The 16,008-nt window shown below is 41.2% G+C and overlaps 1 protein-coding gene across 1 annotated transcript; it reads right to left on the minus strand.

Annotated features, from left to right (window-relative positions):
* Positions 1-4,403: 4,403 nt before the first annotated feature.
* On the minus strand, positions 4,404-13,187 carry MAP3K8 (mitogen-activated protein kinase kinase kinase 8; the record flags this gene model as incomplete). The annotated part of the gene is made up of 5 exons (XM_009703164.1): positions 13,153-13,187; positions 11,914-12,274; positions 8,974-9,138; positions 7,203-7,464; positions 4,404-4,510 (listed from the first exon to the last, which is right to left on the minus strand). Coding segments are annotated over exons 1-5 (930 nt in total), but the record flags the coding sequence as incomplete, so codon positions are not given.
* Positions 13,188-16,008: the final 2,821 nt, after the last annotated feature.

Genomic DNA, 16,008 nt, shown 5'->3' on the forward strand with positions numbered 1-16,008 from the left:
TGACAGGCCTGTAGTTCCCCAGGTCCTCCATCCGGCCCTTCCTGTAGATGGGTGTCACATTTGCTAACCTCCAGTCAATTGGGACCTCCCTGGTTAGCCAGGACTGCTGCTATATGAGCTCCGTGAACATTTATGCCAGCTCCTTCAGCACCCTTGGGTGGATCCCATCTGGCCCCATAGATTTGTGTGTGTCTAAGTGGTGTAGCAGGTCACTAACCATTTCCTCTTGGATTATGGGGCCTTCGTTCTGCTCCCTGTCCCTGTCTTCCAGCTCAGGAGGCTGAGTACCCCTAGAACAACTGGTATTACTATTAAAGACTGAGGCAAAGAAGGCATTAAGTACCTCAGCCTTTTCCTCATCCTTTGTCACTCTGCTTCCCCCTGCATGCAATAAAGGAGGGAGATTCTCCTTAGCCCTCCTTTTGTTGCTAATGTATTTATAGAAACATTTTTTATTGTCTTTTACAGCAGTAGCCAGATTAAGTTCCAATTGGGCTTTGGTCCTTCCAATTTTCTCCCTGCATAAGCTCACAACATCCCTGTAGTCCTCCTGAGTTGCCTGCCCTTTCTTCCAAAGGTCATACACTCTCCTTTTTGTCCTGAGTTCCAGCCAAAGCTCTCTGTTCAGCCAGGCCAGTCTCCTTCCCGGCTGGCTTGTCTTTCAGCACATGGGGACAGCCTGCTTGAACAATATGGGCACGTGTTGTTCTGAAGAGAGAGGGTGATCCCCACTGCTAGCCACCCAGCTGCAGGTAGGAGTCCACGCCTCAAATCCCTGTTACATTAGATACTACACAACTCTTCTGAGCAGAACTGACAGATATACACCTTCCTGTCTTCCTTACTCTTATCCTCTCCCCCCCTTATCCAATAACTTGCATGTTGGGGCATTATCCTAAGAAATGGGATGGTGAGGAACAAGCCAGGTCTAAGGCAATGCATAAATTAAAAGCCAGGTCTCTTAAGTCCTGCTGCCTGCCCTTCACACCAGGTTACCCCCAGAGAAGCTATTAAGGCAAGCATCCCTCTTCCATCCTTTTTTTAAACCAAAAATTCTCATCTCATCTAAACCAAAATACAGTTTCGATCCAAACATTTCACTGAAACACTTGGATTTGTCAAGACCCTGAAGCAGGATCTGGTGGGAAGGTCCAGGCAGCTTGGAGTGCAGCTGGAGGAGAACCAGACAGGCAGGATGCAGGAGGCACACCCCGCACAGCTCTGCCATCACCACTGGCCAAGGGAGTAGGTTTCAACACAATGTGGGCACAGCCCACAACACACTAGGTTAGCAAGCCGCCCTGTTTGCTTCTGGTTTCTACTTTTCCTTCACCCAATTTCCCCTCTAAAGGAGCCAAACAGAACTTTAATTAGTTCAAGTCACCCTGCCACAAAGAATCACATTAAAAGCCATTAACTGACACAAGAGCAGGAAGTTAAGTCATCACCACATGGTTTGACTACTTATTACCAAATTCCAAGGAATATTTCCCAGTAAATCATATACCATATCTGCAAACAGAGCTTCCAATTGGAAGTGCTTGCAAGGGATGAGCAGGTGTCTACAGCTGCTGCTTACTGCTATCCACTGCTTTTCTCAGCGCTAAGAAAGAATAAGTGCATCTGCACCTACCACCTTCAAGTCTCATAAGGAGCAAAGAACAGAATTTCCACTTTTGTAAAAAGAAGTCATTAGGAAATACAGTGCAACTCGAGTGAAATCTATACAAACAAAAAGCAGCTGCCTTCTTGAGGACAAAAGGATGCTGGAACAAGAATCTGTCTGCAGTTATAGTCAAAAGTGTGAAAATGGTCAAGATGCACCTTGATTGCACAGGGACAAAAAGCAAAAATGAGATCTGCACCAAAGATGTGATTTCAGACTGATTTAGACCGGCCTAAAACCCTGTTGTCACCGAAGTAAGCAGCCCAAGCCCTGGATACCTTTCCATTCTCACTCCTTCCTACTGCTGGGCTGGCAGTCAGACCAGAGACACAACCTAGCTAAAAAACAGTTCTTTTCTTCATGCTGTGCTAGTTTTAGTTTAGAGTTCCTGCAAATGAATCACACCTTCCACATTCAATAAACCTTAGCAGTCAACTTTTGCCGCCCCTCAAATGGTTGTAACTGAAGCCTATATATTTTAACAAAGTGACAGAAGCATACAGAAAATGTAGCAAATGCCTAGAAAAAGTATTTCCTGCAGAGCAGTTTCATCACTGTATCATATTGTGCTGCACACCTTGTACACACACCGTTCAGAAACACCAGGTTTTCCATGCTATACCAACTAAACAAAATTTAACTATCTTTCAATTGCTCTGCCTAGAATTGCACCTATCCATTTTCATAAACACAAAGATTCACTACATTCAGACTTTCTGTGCTATGGAAGCAAATAAAAAACCTAAACCCCCAGAGGAGAACATGCACAGGAGAAAGGTAACTCCAATTGCTGCTTCCTTCGTGGACACAAGTCCCTGCCAATACCAGACGTAAGAGAAACCAGCCAGTTCACAGGCACGATGCTGCATAGCAGTCAGAGAGCCCTAACAAGGGGTTGCACAATTACGCACAGAAACAGCACTCCTAGGCAGCTGCACCACTTCTTAAGGGTGCACCATGGAGGGTGCAAAACTCAGGACTTTGGAGAGTCAAGATCTTTGAAAAAATCAAGGAGCCCAGTGCTATCAAAGACTACAGAGGGCTTTTGTGGGTGACAGGATTAGGCACCCCACAAGGCTGAACACAGGCACTGTGGAGAGGAAGATGCCTAGGAGGAAGACTGTGAGCAGAAAAACCTATAGACCAGCATTCATGTTGTTCCTATAAATCTTTGACTGGTATGTGAAAATCTCCTTTCCCAGCGCACTCTCTGCAACCTTACTTCTGGCCCGCAATGCTGTGGCAGAACTGCAGGACTGCTGGTTCTGTCTACCTCTCCCCTGAGACAGCAAACACCAACCACTGCCATATTTCAGGGTTGTGGGGATTATTTGCTTTCTGAGAACATGACTGCAGGTGCTCAACAGTGCAGAATAATTTTCTTCCTACTAAATGAAGACCTAAGTGTTTTTTCAGTTGTTCTTACCAACATGAACTTGGCCTGTCCTCCAACAGCCAGGAGCAGATCATCACCACTCCACTCCACAAACCTGGAAATTTCCTGTTTACACACATCTCCATCCTTGGGCAATACCCTACCAGGGCTTCCAACTCATTCCCACTATTTTTCTCATTCTCATTAACAGCACACAAAACCCCCTTAAACAAACAAACCAACCCAACTCAAACCAAAACAAAAAACCCACAAAGCACGTACATTAAATGCCAGAAAGCATGTTGCTTCCAGTACAGTAAGCATTTTAAGTTCTTAACTCCCCTGACTAGAAAGACAGTGAAAACAAATGTTCAAGTATTTTGCCAAATATCTTGAAAAAAATAAACAAACAAGCCTGACATTCTGTGAAATCTTGGTTTACCTTAACCTTCCAAGGAGTGAAATGCTCTTTGTCAGTTATACAAGTATCTCCTCTAACCACATGGCTATGCTGTGGAAGACTATCAAAATGCTAAGTGCCAACATTTCAGCTGAAGCGTTTCCTGTAAACAACCTCCTCTGGCAACAGAGAGCATGCGAAGCCACATTTGCAGCAGCTATCCAAGCTAACTTTTGCTGCTTGGTTGTTTGCTAAAGCTCCAGCCCTGGAAACATCTCACCATGAGTGCAGCCCAAGTGGCATGCAGGACCTCTGTGCATGTTCAGAGTCAAAGTCACTGAGAACATTTAAAAGGCCCCCACCTCCATCACTGTAATGCCTAAGCAAGTTTACCAGATAATCATCAACTGTGCCATACATAACCCCCAAAGGACAAGAGGGTTACATGTAGATGGGGAACAGAGCTTAGAAATGTTAAAAGACGAAACCCAGAGGTCTGTAATTTCTGCCATTTCAGAGGAGTCAAACTACTGTCCTGAGCAGGTGACCCCAGTCCATAGCTGGCATCTCAGAAGAAATCTTTGCTAGAGCAAAGAACAAATTCCCATCTGAAGTGTCTCTGACCAGCAGCTGATCCACTGCAAAAAACTCTCCTCAGAGTACTGTTCCTTTGACATCAGTGAACCCCAATTTCTCTTTGACTTCAGATTTAATAATCGCTAACAAATGGGACTCCAGAGAAGGTGATACGGCTTTCAAAGTGTAAACGCCTGATTCTCCATTCAGCAAGTTGAAAATAAAAACATAATTGAGATTATATTAATGTTTCTTTGTGACTTCTTGATAACTTATTAAAAAACTCTTTTGCCTAAGCTTCTACCTTCAAGCTCCAAATTTGAGCCTAAGCATCAAAACTATGGGAGTAATACAACTTAAGGGCTTTTGTCCCTCCAGCTTCTTACCTCTGTTCCTCTGAGGTCTTTGGGATAGTAAATGTCTTCAGTCATTTGAACACTTAGGCCAAAATCCACCAAAACCGCCTTAGTTGACATAAAGACAATGTTGCTTGCTAAAAGAAAGATAAAAATGACAACATTTCAGTTTCTAGCACTTTTGGCATTTATTTTACAACATGTCTGTTTCATTTGGACATTAGCCTGAAAATGGAGATTAGCATAACCAGTCTCTATAGCCAACACAGTCCTTCTCCTAGCCAAAATGAGTCTGTTAGTGATTGGGTCCAATTTTAAACCATCCCTTAAAAATAAAACATACTGGTTTATGTAAAAGAAGAATCAATGTTTGGTCATTTTCCTAGCTTTAAAAAAAAAAAAAAAGAAAAGAGAGAGAGAGAGAAATAGCTGAGGGTAAAGGATGAAGGTGGAAGACTGGTAGGCACCTCAGCACAGCAAGGCTTACTCTGCAGATGTTTAATGGTCTCCAAGGTGAAGAGCATGCTGTGCAGGTCTGGCTCTAAACAACATAACTCTTGGTCACCAAGAGGCTTCTCTACACTAACGATTTAAATGAAGACAGAAGTACAGAGTGACCGAGTCCTCTCCACAGCAGCCACACCAGTCTCCTGCACCAGTCAGCAAACATGGCTCAGCGTGATGACAGAGGACAAACTATGGCTGCAAAAGTAATAAAAGTCAGAGAGTTCCAAATTTCCGCTGAATTGCAGCAGTATCTAGGAGCTTAATTCACTTTCATTCATAAAACTCTGCCTAAGGCACAACTTTGTACTCAGAGGCTTTCTTTGCAGCTGTATTTCTGATCAAATATTTATCAAGGTAGTGCTCTGTGTAACCCTTGAGAAATTCTTGTTTGCTGTTTCAGAAGATGTGGACAAATGAAGTCTCCAAGTTACACAACAGAAATACATTTTCTCCCAGGGAAAATTGTGGGTCATTTTCCATCTTGACAGTGCCCACCATGACCATCCAGTGGGAAGATGTAGCCTTGATTTCAGTGGTCCCAGTTCCTGAGACAATACTTCACATAGCTGCCTCCTCAGCAGCACTACAAAACTACGTAAATAAATTTCTAATTTTAGGGATACCTTTGAAGATATGAATTTTAAACACCACATAAAGGACAGTGCAGAGGGCCAAACTGCCACAGTGCAGCAGGCTCTGCTGCCTGCTTGGGACTGTACTCAGCCAGAGCTTTGGCTGGTTTTGGACTGAAGTTCCCCCCACCAAATAGCTTTGTGATTTAACCGCTTTCTAACCAAGGGTTAAAACGAGTGGCAGCACTGAACTGCTCCCAAGAGCCCACAGAAGTTCTTCTCCCCTTTCTGGCTCAGGGCAGTCTTTCTCTCAGTAAAATCCCCATCTCCTCCTGCATCAGCAGGACAGACGCTCAATAGCAGACAATGAAGTGAGGAAGAAATCAGAGATGTTTGGGAAACAGCTTTTTCTATCAATTCTGCCCAGCGAGGGAAACAGATACCTCAGCTCTCTCGGGTGGAGGCTCCCTGGCCAGGTGGCGGACACGGCTGCCATGAAGGGCCCGGGCTGCCCAGCTCACCCCCTCAAACCAAGCAGCTCCCTGCAGGCAGGAGCACAGCCTGGGTTCGCGCCTGGGTTCGCACCTGGGTTCCTCCAGGCCTGGCGGCCATCAGCCTCCGGCGACCTCCGCCTCAGCTCCTGCCCTGCACCCAGCAACGCACAAAAAGGCTGGAAAAACTCAACATCCACAACATTCACAATAGGCTGGTTCTCCTATCCACTATCTAGATGTAGTAGGCTGGGTTTTGGCTGGTTTGTTTTTTAAACCTTTTAATTAATGTCATTGTTACTGCCAATTACAATAAACCCACAGAAAAGACTTTTACTACGAGCAAGAAAGCACAACTAAGGGAAAAATTAAGCAGTTTTATACTTGTCAGAATCTCAAAGGCTTACATATAAAGTACTGACCCACATTAACTAAAAAAAATGCAAAACCGACATAAAAATTTAGCAATTCCTGATAATCACCTTCTGCCACCTATTTATTGTAACACTTCGGTTTGAATATTTCTGTTTTAAGTTTAGCAAAAACTAACTTGCAGAAGAAATACGTCTTCATTAGAAGCACTGTTACTAGAAAGGCAGAATTTATCTGTCTGTGGGGAGAGGTGGTGCTGGGAGAAACAGTATTTAATATAAAATTAAATGTAATGCATTTAAATTAAATGTTAAAGCAATTTAATATTAATGTATTTAATTTAGGTTTAATATCAATATGTTTTGATTATTTATACATGTTAATACCCAGAGCTTTTTAAAAGCAAATATATACTAAAATTTGCAGTAATTGTTGAAAGAAAAAAAACAGTACAAATTATGTATTTAGTTCCAAAGTATCTCAAACTGAGGAGCAGCCATGCAGAAACATGAAAACTAAAAAAGATGCAAGTGGAAGGTGGGCATGGAAGCACTCAGAAAGAATTTACGTTGAAAGAGGGAATCTTCTGACTTAACACAGACTGAGAATTTCACGTGTTTTCTTTAGGTTTTTATTTAAAATTGAGTTTTTCAAGAAAGGCAAAGGAACTATGACTTTCAAATCATCCTCTCCACGGAAGTGAATTAATAAATAGTGTAAATCATAATTATCTCCAGAACCTGACCTTATAATTTGTTGAGCATTATCCATCCATCCCTCCCTCCCAGAGTTGCGAGGCTACGTCCCCCAGCTCAGTCCCAGGTTCTCCATCAGAGCCCCTGCCCAGCCTAGACCAGAAAGCCCCCCATGGAATCACACACACATACGTTTGATATCATGGTGGATAATCCTCTTGGAGTGGAGAAAGTCAAGTCCTTTCAGAATATGCTTTGTCACCCAAATGATTTCAAATTCTCTCATAGGACCACAACTCTCCAGCTTTTCCATGACAGATCCTCCCTCTCCGGCTTCCATGAAGAGATGGATTGTCTCATCCCATAAAATAGCACCGTATAATTCAGCAATGTTTTCGTGACGGAAACATGCCTGTATTTCAACATCTGATGGTTTGAACTGTTCCACTGGGACCTAGGACATTGAAACAAAACCACAGAAAAGCAACTTAAAAAACAAGTTATCCATACTGACACTAGTTATCCTATAGATTAAAATGGAAGAAGGAAGCGAAGCAAAGCACTTGTTAAAATACGGAGATTTATTTTGATGCTGTGACTTCCTTTGTTCTTCCTTTCCAGTTGAGATATACCCTGTTTAAAGTTGAGAGAGTTTTTGGAATCATGCCCAAAGAAAAAGTGCAACCTTCCAGAAAAAGCAATGTAGCAAGAGTTATTCCCGTCAAAATCCAGTGGTTACGCAAAAGCTCTATGCAAACTTCCTGGTGAAGGTGATAAAAATCCCGCTGCTGTTTCCATTAGCTTTGCGCACTCCCATCTGCTCGACCAGAACTATACACCCATCTGACACGTGGATCAGTGCTTGCAGCACTCAGCACGGTCTACAGAATAACCATGCTCAGGACCATTACTGACCTCAATTCAATCCTTATCAGCACTGTTTTATGGCTTACAAGAAATTAAACCTGCTTTAAAGTGAGCACCTGATAGCACTATATTTCTTTAAAGAGTACTGACAGCAGATTGCTAAGACAATAAAAGCAGTGTTTGCTTACACACGGAAAGGCTACTACCGCTCTTTTTATTCTCCTTCCCTCAGACTTGTGGCTGTGAATCAAATAAGAGGCTGATATTTTTATTGCAATAAGAAATACTGTTTGTATTTTCAGAAACATTAGGATGCTTTAATTCTGCAGAGGGTCATGCAGGAACAAACTAAATCTGTCCCCATGTGGATACACTGGCTGCAAGGGAAGGACATACAACCACCTCCCCAACTCTTTCACACACAGAAGTAATACAGGTACTTATTCATGAGCCGAGGGATACAGAGCAATGTCCCAGCTGAGCTATCACTGGCCCTAAATATTTACTGCTCAATCTAGAATAGTATGTTGAAAAGTAAAGTTGAAAGAAAATGTTGGTTTGCATGATAATAGGGGGGTGTTCAGCAGTTTTATTTAGACATCTCACAACATTAAGATCAGTCAGTGCCGAAAACACAATGAGAGTTGCACATAAGCTGAGCTCTCAGGGACATTAATGGCACTGAAGTAAAGAAAACTTAAGTCTGAGGACCCCAGTTAAAGGAGGAGATCCTAAAACCATATGCAGCAACCAGGTTTTGCTATCACCTCCAGCAGGGATGTGATCTTGTCTATTTTACCACCACGAGTACAGCAGGATAAGTAGAAATTCTTCTACCTCTGCACCACAGCCCACACTGCAGTTATACATACTTCCAGATACTTTGAAAATGCAGGAACTTCTGCAGTCTTAGAGTCAAAAAATTAAAACAAGTTAACAGTTAAAAACATGCATTATTCCTGCCCTGTGTAGGCCAACAAAACCAAGACGATCATCAGCCTAACAGTGGAATTTGACGCAGACATATTTGAAAATATACTGTATGTACTATGTCATACAATATTTGCTCAGAGATAAAACTACTGAACTAACATACCAGTTTGCATGCCATTCGTTTCTTGGTTTCTCTATCTTGGGCTAAGTACACCTTCCCAAAAGCTCCCCGAGGAATAAAATCAGAGCCAATGTTCCTGTAAGTCAGCTTCCATGGAAATAGGAGCACATCCGAGTCGATTTGATAGCGCCCATTCTTGGGTGTGATCTGTGGAGTTAAATAAAAAAAAACCCACAATGAAGTTAAAACTACTTCAAGCCTAGTTAATTTTATATATGTAGTGAAAAAAAATATATATCATTTATATATGTGCATGATGCATGCTCTCTGTTCAGCAGTCTTTATTTAGAAACACCAAATGGGAACAGCATGTGAGGTGTGGCATGCATTCACAGCCCAGGCATCCACGTTTCTCTCCAGTGACTAACTTACAAAGTGTAAGTTACAATTGTCTTGAAACAACAACAGCAGCTGAGTTACTGAAATTACCCTATACTCGTTATTAGATTTACCTGCACATGTTTGTCCTTCCTGTAATCTCCTAACTTGTTATGCCACATACCTGTTACTCACAGGCTATCTTATATGATGTGAGCAAGAGTTTCAGCATTTCCTAATATCACATGTACTGCTAGGGGAACACATTTTAATTTTCCATCTCGTAACAGAGTTTCTGCTGCTTAGTAAGAGGTCGAAGAAGTCTGCTGTGATTTTACCTGTCACCTTCTTCTAGTTTTGTACTGTATTTAAAAAAAAAGAGCAGCAGTCACTCTATCTGCTTTAGGTGGGTAATGTTGGGAGCTTTGGTTCTCTATACCATCAACAAGGCAAGAAGGGCTCCTCCAGGAAGCGATTCAGAGCATCTAAGTCAGTATCTTGCTCTAAATCTTCCGAAACAGCTCCCTCCCTTTGCACATAACAGGGAGAGACCAAACTCCTCACAACAGCCATGTGAGTACTGCTTGAGGTTTGATGTTCTTTCTTCAATCTCTTAATATTGTCTCAGCTGAAGAATTAGTAATATTTCCTGTGAATGTGCTTCTAATTAAATCAGGGATATACAGTATTGTCAGTATGTGGAGTATCATTAACCTGTTCACTGCTACTTTATCAAGATTCTTGAAGATATGTAAAAGCAGATCAAAGATATTTATCACATGTCTGTCACATGGCCCCATGTACTCAGCTCTTCAGCTACCATTTTTAAGATAACAGCATATTAGGAAGATTATTGGGTTTAGATTTCTTTTTAAGATGTAACGCACATAATCTTTCTGTGCTTTATCTTCATGTTTTTCAATTAGGAAAGTATCTTCTTGATGGCTAAAACTGTTATTTGTGACTAGTACCTACATGAAATAAGTTAATTCTTTGAAGTTCTTAATTCTGGGGAGGATGAGTTCTTAACTGTGTAGGGGGGTGTATTTTAATAAAAAGTATTTTGCTTAGGATTTGCAGAATGAACATCCCCTCTACTTATCAGAACCAAGGTAAATACTCCAGGCAATCCGTACATCTCACCTGCTTGTGTTTGCATTTCAAGGGGTTGAGACTAGCTAATCCACATGGGACTATCCTGGAAAGTAACATAGATTGAGTGGAGTGGATTTGCAGAGCAAAAGAGCAACAACCACCACACTATTCAAGTTTCCAGGAGGCTTTCAGGACCAGTTCCTAGCCTGGTCCTGTGGAGTGAATGCTTGTTTGTGGCTGTAGCGCATCCTCCAGTTTAGTTTCAACTGAAAGGAATCCAGGTTGTGCACTCCAAGACCCTCCGTGATGTGAGCCAAGACACCCCCAAGTCACTGGGGGTCACCAGGCAATCAGAAATGCTCCTGATCCTAACTAAAATGCTGTAGACATTTACAGCGTAGATGCACCTGCTGAAATGCACGTACAGGTAATGCCCTGCCTCCAATCCTCAGTTGCTTAATGGGATCACGTGCACCTAATAGTACTTTGTTCATACCAATTGTACACATCTGTAGAAACAATATATAAGCAATGCAATCATGAGCATGTAGAACAGTGTCTATCCTAAGTATAGGAAACATTTAATATTAGTAAGTGGCATTTCAATGTTAGAGTTTAAAAGTGACTGTTTTGCAATACTGCAATGCTCCCTCCAAATCAGAATAAAGCTATACCCTGTGCTATTTCACGCCTGAGTAACCAGTAAGCCTCAAGAAATCAATGTTCACAAATAAAACATATTACATGCAAGATAGTTAAGATGGTAGATGTAGAACATCTTAAGGGAATAAAGCATCAGCACAAACATATATGAATAAACTTCCATTTCATAATTGATTGTTTCCAGAGCCACTGATTTTAAATAGAAGTCCAATGACACTGGTATCTACAGATGCTTGTAGAACACAAATAATTCCAGGGAAAAAATGAACATATCTCAAAACAATGCATCTATACAATTTAGCAGTGCATGATATTACATAATATTGTAACTCTGCAAGTCACAGTTGATACTATATGCTTTTTCTCCTTTCATTACTACTTTTTACGTTTTGTGCAGATAGAGTGAATTCAGCAACTATACCAAAATAAACCCTAGACCTTTATTTGGGAGTTTTGCGTAATGAACTCTTTTTACTGCATGAACACAAGGCACTGGAAAGCTCTTACCATCTCCCAAGTCTATAAGCCATCATAGTTGTGGCTTCTGCTTTTTTACTGCATGTCTCAAGTTTGTATTCAATGTTAGGAAATGTTTTCTAATCTCCAGGGATACCAAGAGGCAACATAGAGTGGAACTTTCTGAACAACAGACCTTTCTCCATAGCTGCCTGAGACTGCAGGGGCTAGACTTGATGATCTCAGAGATCCCCTCCAGTCCCAGGTTTGCATGGGGAACAACAGCCTGATCGTTACTCCTGGGACTGGGGGTGATCTTTATTTAGATTGATTAAAAACTTCCAACTCCTAAGGTCTACTAGTTTTCAAGTAAAAATAAAAGAGGCATACCATATTCAAAAGGATTCCAGATTCTTGCTGTCTGCATCCTTTAAATTGTTTTGCAGTGTTCGACACCTGATTTGCAAAAGCAAGCAAGTCTTCCACAGTCCCGTATTTGACGGAGGACATCAAAGAAACCTCCCTTTCACAAAACAGTAAAGATTCTGCATGGTCTTCATTTTGATTTGCCTCTTCACACATTGTAATTAAACTGTCTTCATAGACTGCAAGGTCTTCACCTGGATAAAGGTTTTCCATGATGTCTATCACCTCAGACATATTTAAATTAGTTAGCAACAAGTCAATCTCCTCTTTGCTATCACTACCCGTGCTCATATACTCCATTACTGTCCACTTTGCAAAACCACTCCTGAAAAAAAAGAAACAAACAAACCTGAAAATACTTTTCACCTAAATTTGTTTTAGCAAAGTAAGAATGAAAAGAAGTGGGTGATAGACAGCTCATCATTATACAGTTAGATGTAAAATTATTCATTTGTATTATGAAGAAAATCATAATTAGTAGACTGGGTGAAGAGGAAATGAAGAAAAAATCTTTGCGAGTGAAATTTTATTTAGAAGTTATTGTGAACCTCCCCTGTTATTCATTCTTGGAATTTACTTTGATAAAGCTTTTTGTTAGAGGAAGTGGCACAGTAAGGAAGCACAAACTAGTTATATTTAGCTGGATATGCAAAAATTGTGTATTGAGTAACCTCAACATAAATGAAAGAATTCATTATTTGGAAATGAATGACAGAGATACATAAACATACTCAATTAGTTTATCCTCAAATTTTTATGAGCAATTTATGTGATGTGTCCAGAAAGAGGTCGTGGAGCAAGATTATTCCATAAAGCACAAGTCATTACCTGAGATACACAACCCATTCCATTTTGCAAATAACTGACCAGAACTAGACTTGAACTGAAATCTTCACCAGTTTCAGAATAAAGTCAGAAATTGAATTATCATGAAAGCAATGAGCTCTTGAAGTAGTTTCCTGCAGTTTTTTTCTGCCCTTACAAGTCCTAACAACAACTTTTTAAGATAAATCTTGACCATTTTGCTGAAGTGCACTTTCATTACAAGAAACTGGGTTCAACATCCCAAAAAGTCCTTTCCCATCCCAGTTTCCTACTTTAAGCCAGAGAGAGTTATTCTATTCAAGTTAAAAACATATGCATGGTCAGTCATTAAATACTTACACAAATAGTTTTCAACACGTAAATGTCTAGAGCACTTACCTTGTATTTATCCTGGTTACATCACACAAAACCATCAAAAAAGTCTCAGTAGAATCCCGAGAGTCGTCATGTTTCTTGAACCTGTATTTACCACGGATGATAATTTCACAGCGTTCTGTAGCAGTCTATTAAAAAAAGCAAAACAAATAAAGCCATGGCATACCAGCTCAAGCAGAAGGACTGGTTTATACTCATATGGTCATTTGCTTCACAGGCTTCACGGAAAGAAAAACTAGTAATCACAAGGCAGAAATAACAGGGGATTTTTCTACAGAAAAAGATGACAGCTCAAAAAAGAATCAAGCTACTGTATGATCATCCAGATTTCCAAGTAGTAATGAAAAATAATTTTTCCATGGTTAGGTCCTGAGTTTTATTCTCCCTGCCTCATGCTTGCTAACAGCAAAGAAGAGAAAGGATCTCCTTTTCCTCTAGCAGAGCTCAGCAGAGCATACCCTATTTAGAGAACTCTCACTTCCCTTTTTCATAACCCACTGCAACCATCTATTCTGGGCAAGAGATAACAACCAGACAAAAAGATACCTACAAAAAAAAAAAGAAAAAAGAAAAGCAGTGAGCACAACCTATTTATCTCAAGGACAAGCAGCAGCCTCGGTCCCCTGAGGCCATGAAGCGTGCCGTTTACCCAGGTACAGTTTCTGGTTACAATCATTATCTTTCTTACCCTCCCCACAAGGACATGGAAGCTTTGTGGCACATATTTCTCATGGGTTAAGAGTATTTACGTCAGCTCTAACGTTGAAGAAAACCGAGTAAAATGACGCGGCTGATTTGGCAAAGAAACTCAGACCACGTGCTGTCAGTTGGAAAGGCAGGAGAGGACATCTCAGCAGATGCAGCAGAGGAAAAGGCAAGGGCAGTGCCTGTGGTGCAACGCGCTCCTTTTCAAACCCCTGGGGTGGCGGTGGCAGAGCAGCACTGTGCCCCCCTGTCCCCCCAAGATGGACAGAGCAACTTTCACCAGCACTCTACACCAGCTCACCCAGCCTCAAGTCAACCTGACAGCACCCCTAGCATCAGGGCAGCCGGGTAGGAAACCTTGCCGTCACTAGCACTGCTTGAGCAGGGAGCACCCAGGCTTTGTATCTGTGGTGCTGAGAGAGGTCAGGTTTTTCCAACCTACGTAAGATATAAAAGATGCTAGGGGTGTTTTTGAACCCCTAGCATCCCACCTTCCTGCTCTATGCCCAAGCTAAAGGCTGTTAACAAAGCCTGAAAGTGTTTACTCTTTGTTATAAAGGAGATTTCTATTTTTCCCCACAGCAGGACTTTTATTAATTGCTTTTTTTCGGTGCTGAATTAGCGGGGGTGGAGAGAAAAGAAACAGTCCAGTCATAAAAGGAACTGAGAGACTGCATGTGTAAATTCAGGTAAAGTTAGAAACTAGTCCTGGGGGACTTTCTGAAGAAAAACATGAGCCTCTAAATACTCTCATCTTTTGTGGATAAAGACAAGAATGTACCACGATTAAACTAATTTGCTCTCCGATAACGTTTTCATGCATAAGGCATCTGTATAGTTTAGCCCAAATGCAGCTTTCCATATGTGCCAGCTCTGCTCTGTTCCTCAAAATGTTCCCAAACTACAGCACAACACTTACAATATCCTTGACAGTTTCACTACTACCCAAAAAGCTCTGAATAACAAGAAAAAGTGACTATAACCTGTATGTTCTCAGTTGTGTGCTTTCAGTGTCTGAGAAAACCTGCAAACCCTTCATTTTTCCCTATATCTAGCAAATTCTAAACACTAAATGTTTATGTAATGAGAGCAGTGCCTAGACTATGTAAAATCCATTTTTTAAATTATGCAGCAATTTATGTATTGTATCTTCCACCACTGGCAAGACATCCATTTGCTGACAGGGAATTCATTCTTCCTTTTTATCCCTAAAATTCTCTACTAGTATCTGTGGTGGGCACTCAGGTAATGTTCTAAATAATTCTATACAATTCAGGTACATGAAGAAATTACATCACTAAGTATGCTTTACTTAGGTTCTCAGTTGAAAAACTGTTTTTATCTACAGTGGAAAAATAAAACGAAAGGTAAGCACTTAAGTCAGTTGCTAAAGCACAAGACTCTTTCTCCAGTTCTGCCATTATTTCAACATCATCACATGAGTAATTTGCAAGCCAAGAGTTTATTTATCACGAGTAGCTTTTCCTTAAACCACTTTTTTTGAAAAGTGCACTGCTTGAGAGCATCCTTATAGCCACCATATTAAAATAAGAATAACTGGATATCAGACTTCTGAGCTCCTGTGGGATTTTTTTGTGTCAAGGATCAACAAAACAAAAAACCAAACAAAACCTACAATCAAAATTGGAAAAAAACCACGACAAACTAACCAAAAACTGCACAGACTGGCTCAACACAATCATATACTTATAATAAGGATTTCTTGCACTGCTTTTAGGGAATAATTTTCTGGTCTAAGTGGCAAGTAACTGTCCACCAGCAATGAAAAAAAAAGTCCTTATTTGCTTTTAAGAAAAGTTATCGACAGACCTTGAAAAACACAATCCCTTTGAAAAAAACAGTTCTGCTGTTAAGGGACAAGCAAGATCAACAATTTCAATTTCTACATCATTTCAGACTTCCACTTGGGAAAAAGAACGAAAAAAACCCCAAACCCTCCCAGCGCTGAAAGTGGCAGAAAGTTCCCCTTCAGCAGGGCGGTGTTTCAGGTTCAGTGCCTCCCTCCGGCCCCGCAGCCCCCCCGGGGACAGCACCGGTGCTGGCGACCAAACGGCTCCCGCGGCAAACACGATGCTGTTCAGGAGGATGAAGGCAGACAAGAACCTGCCCAGCTGTAACCCCCTGCACCTCCAT

The sequence above is a fragment of the Cariama cristata genome, unplaced genomic scaffold, assembly GCF_000690535.1.
Source record: "Cariama cristata isolate BGI_N322 unplaced genomic scaffold, ASM69053v1 scaffold34366, whole genome shotgun sequence".
In the NCBI taxonomy this organism is placed as follows: Eukaryota; Metazoa; Chordata; class Aves; order Cariamiformes; family Cariamidae; genus Cariama; species Cariama cristata.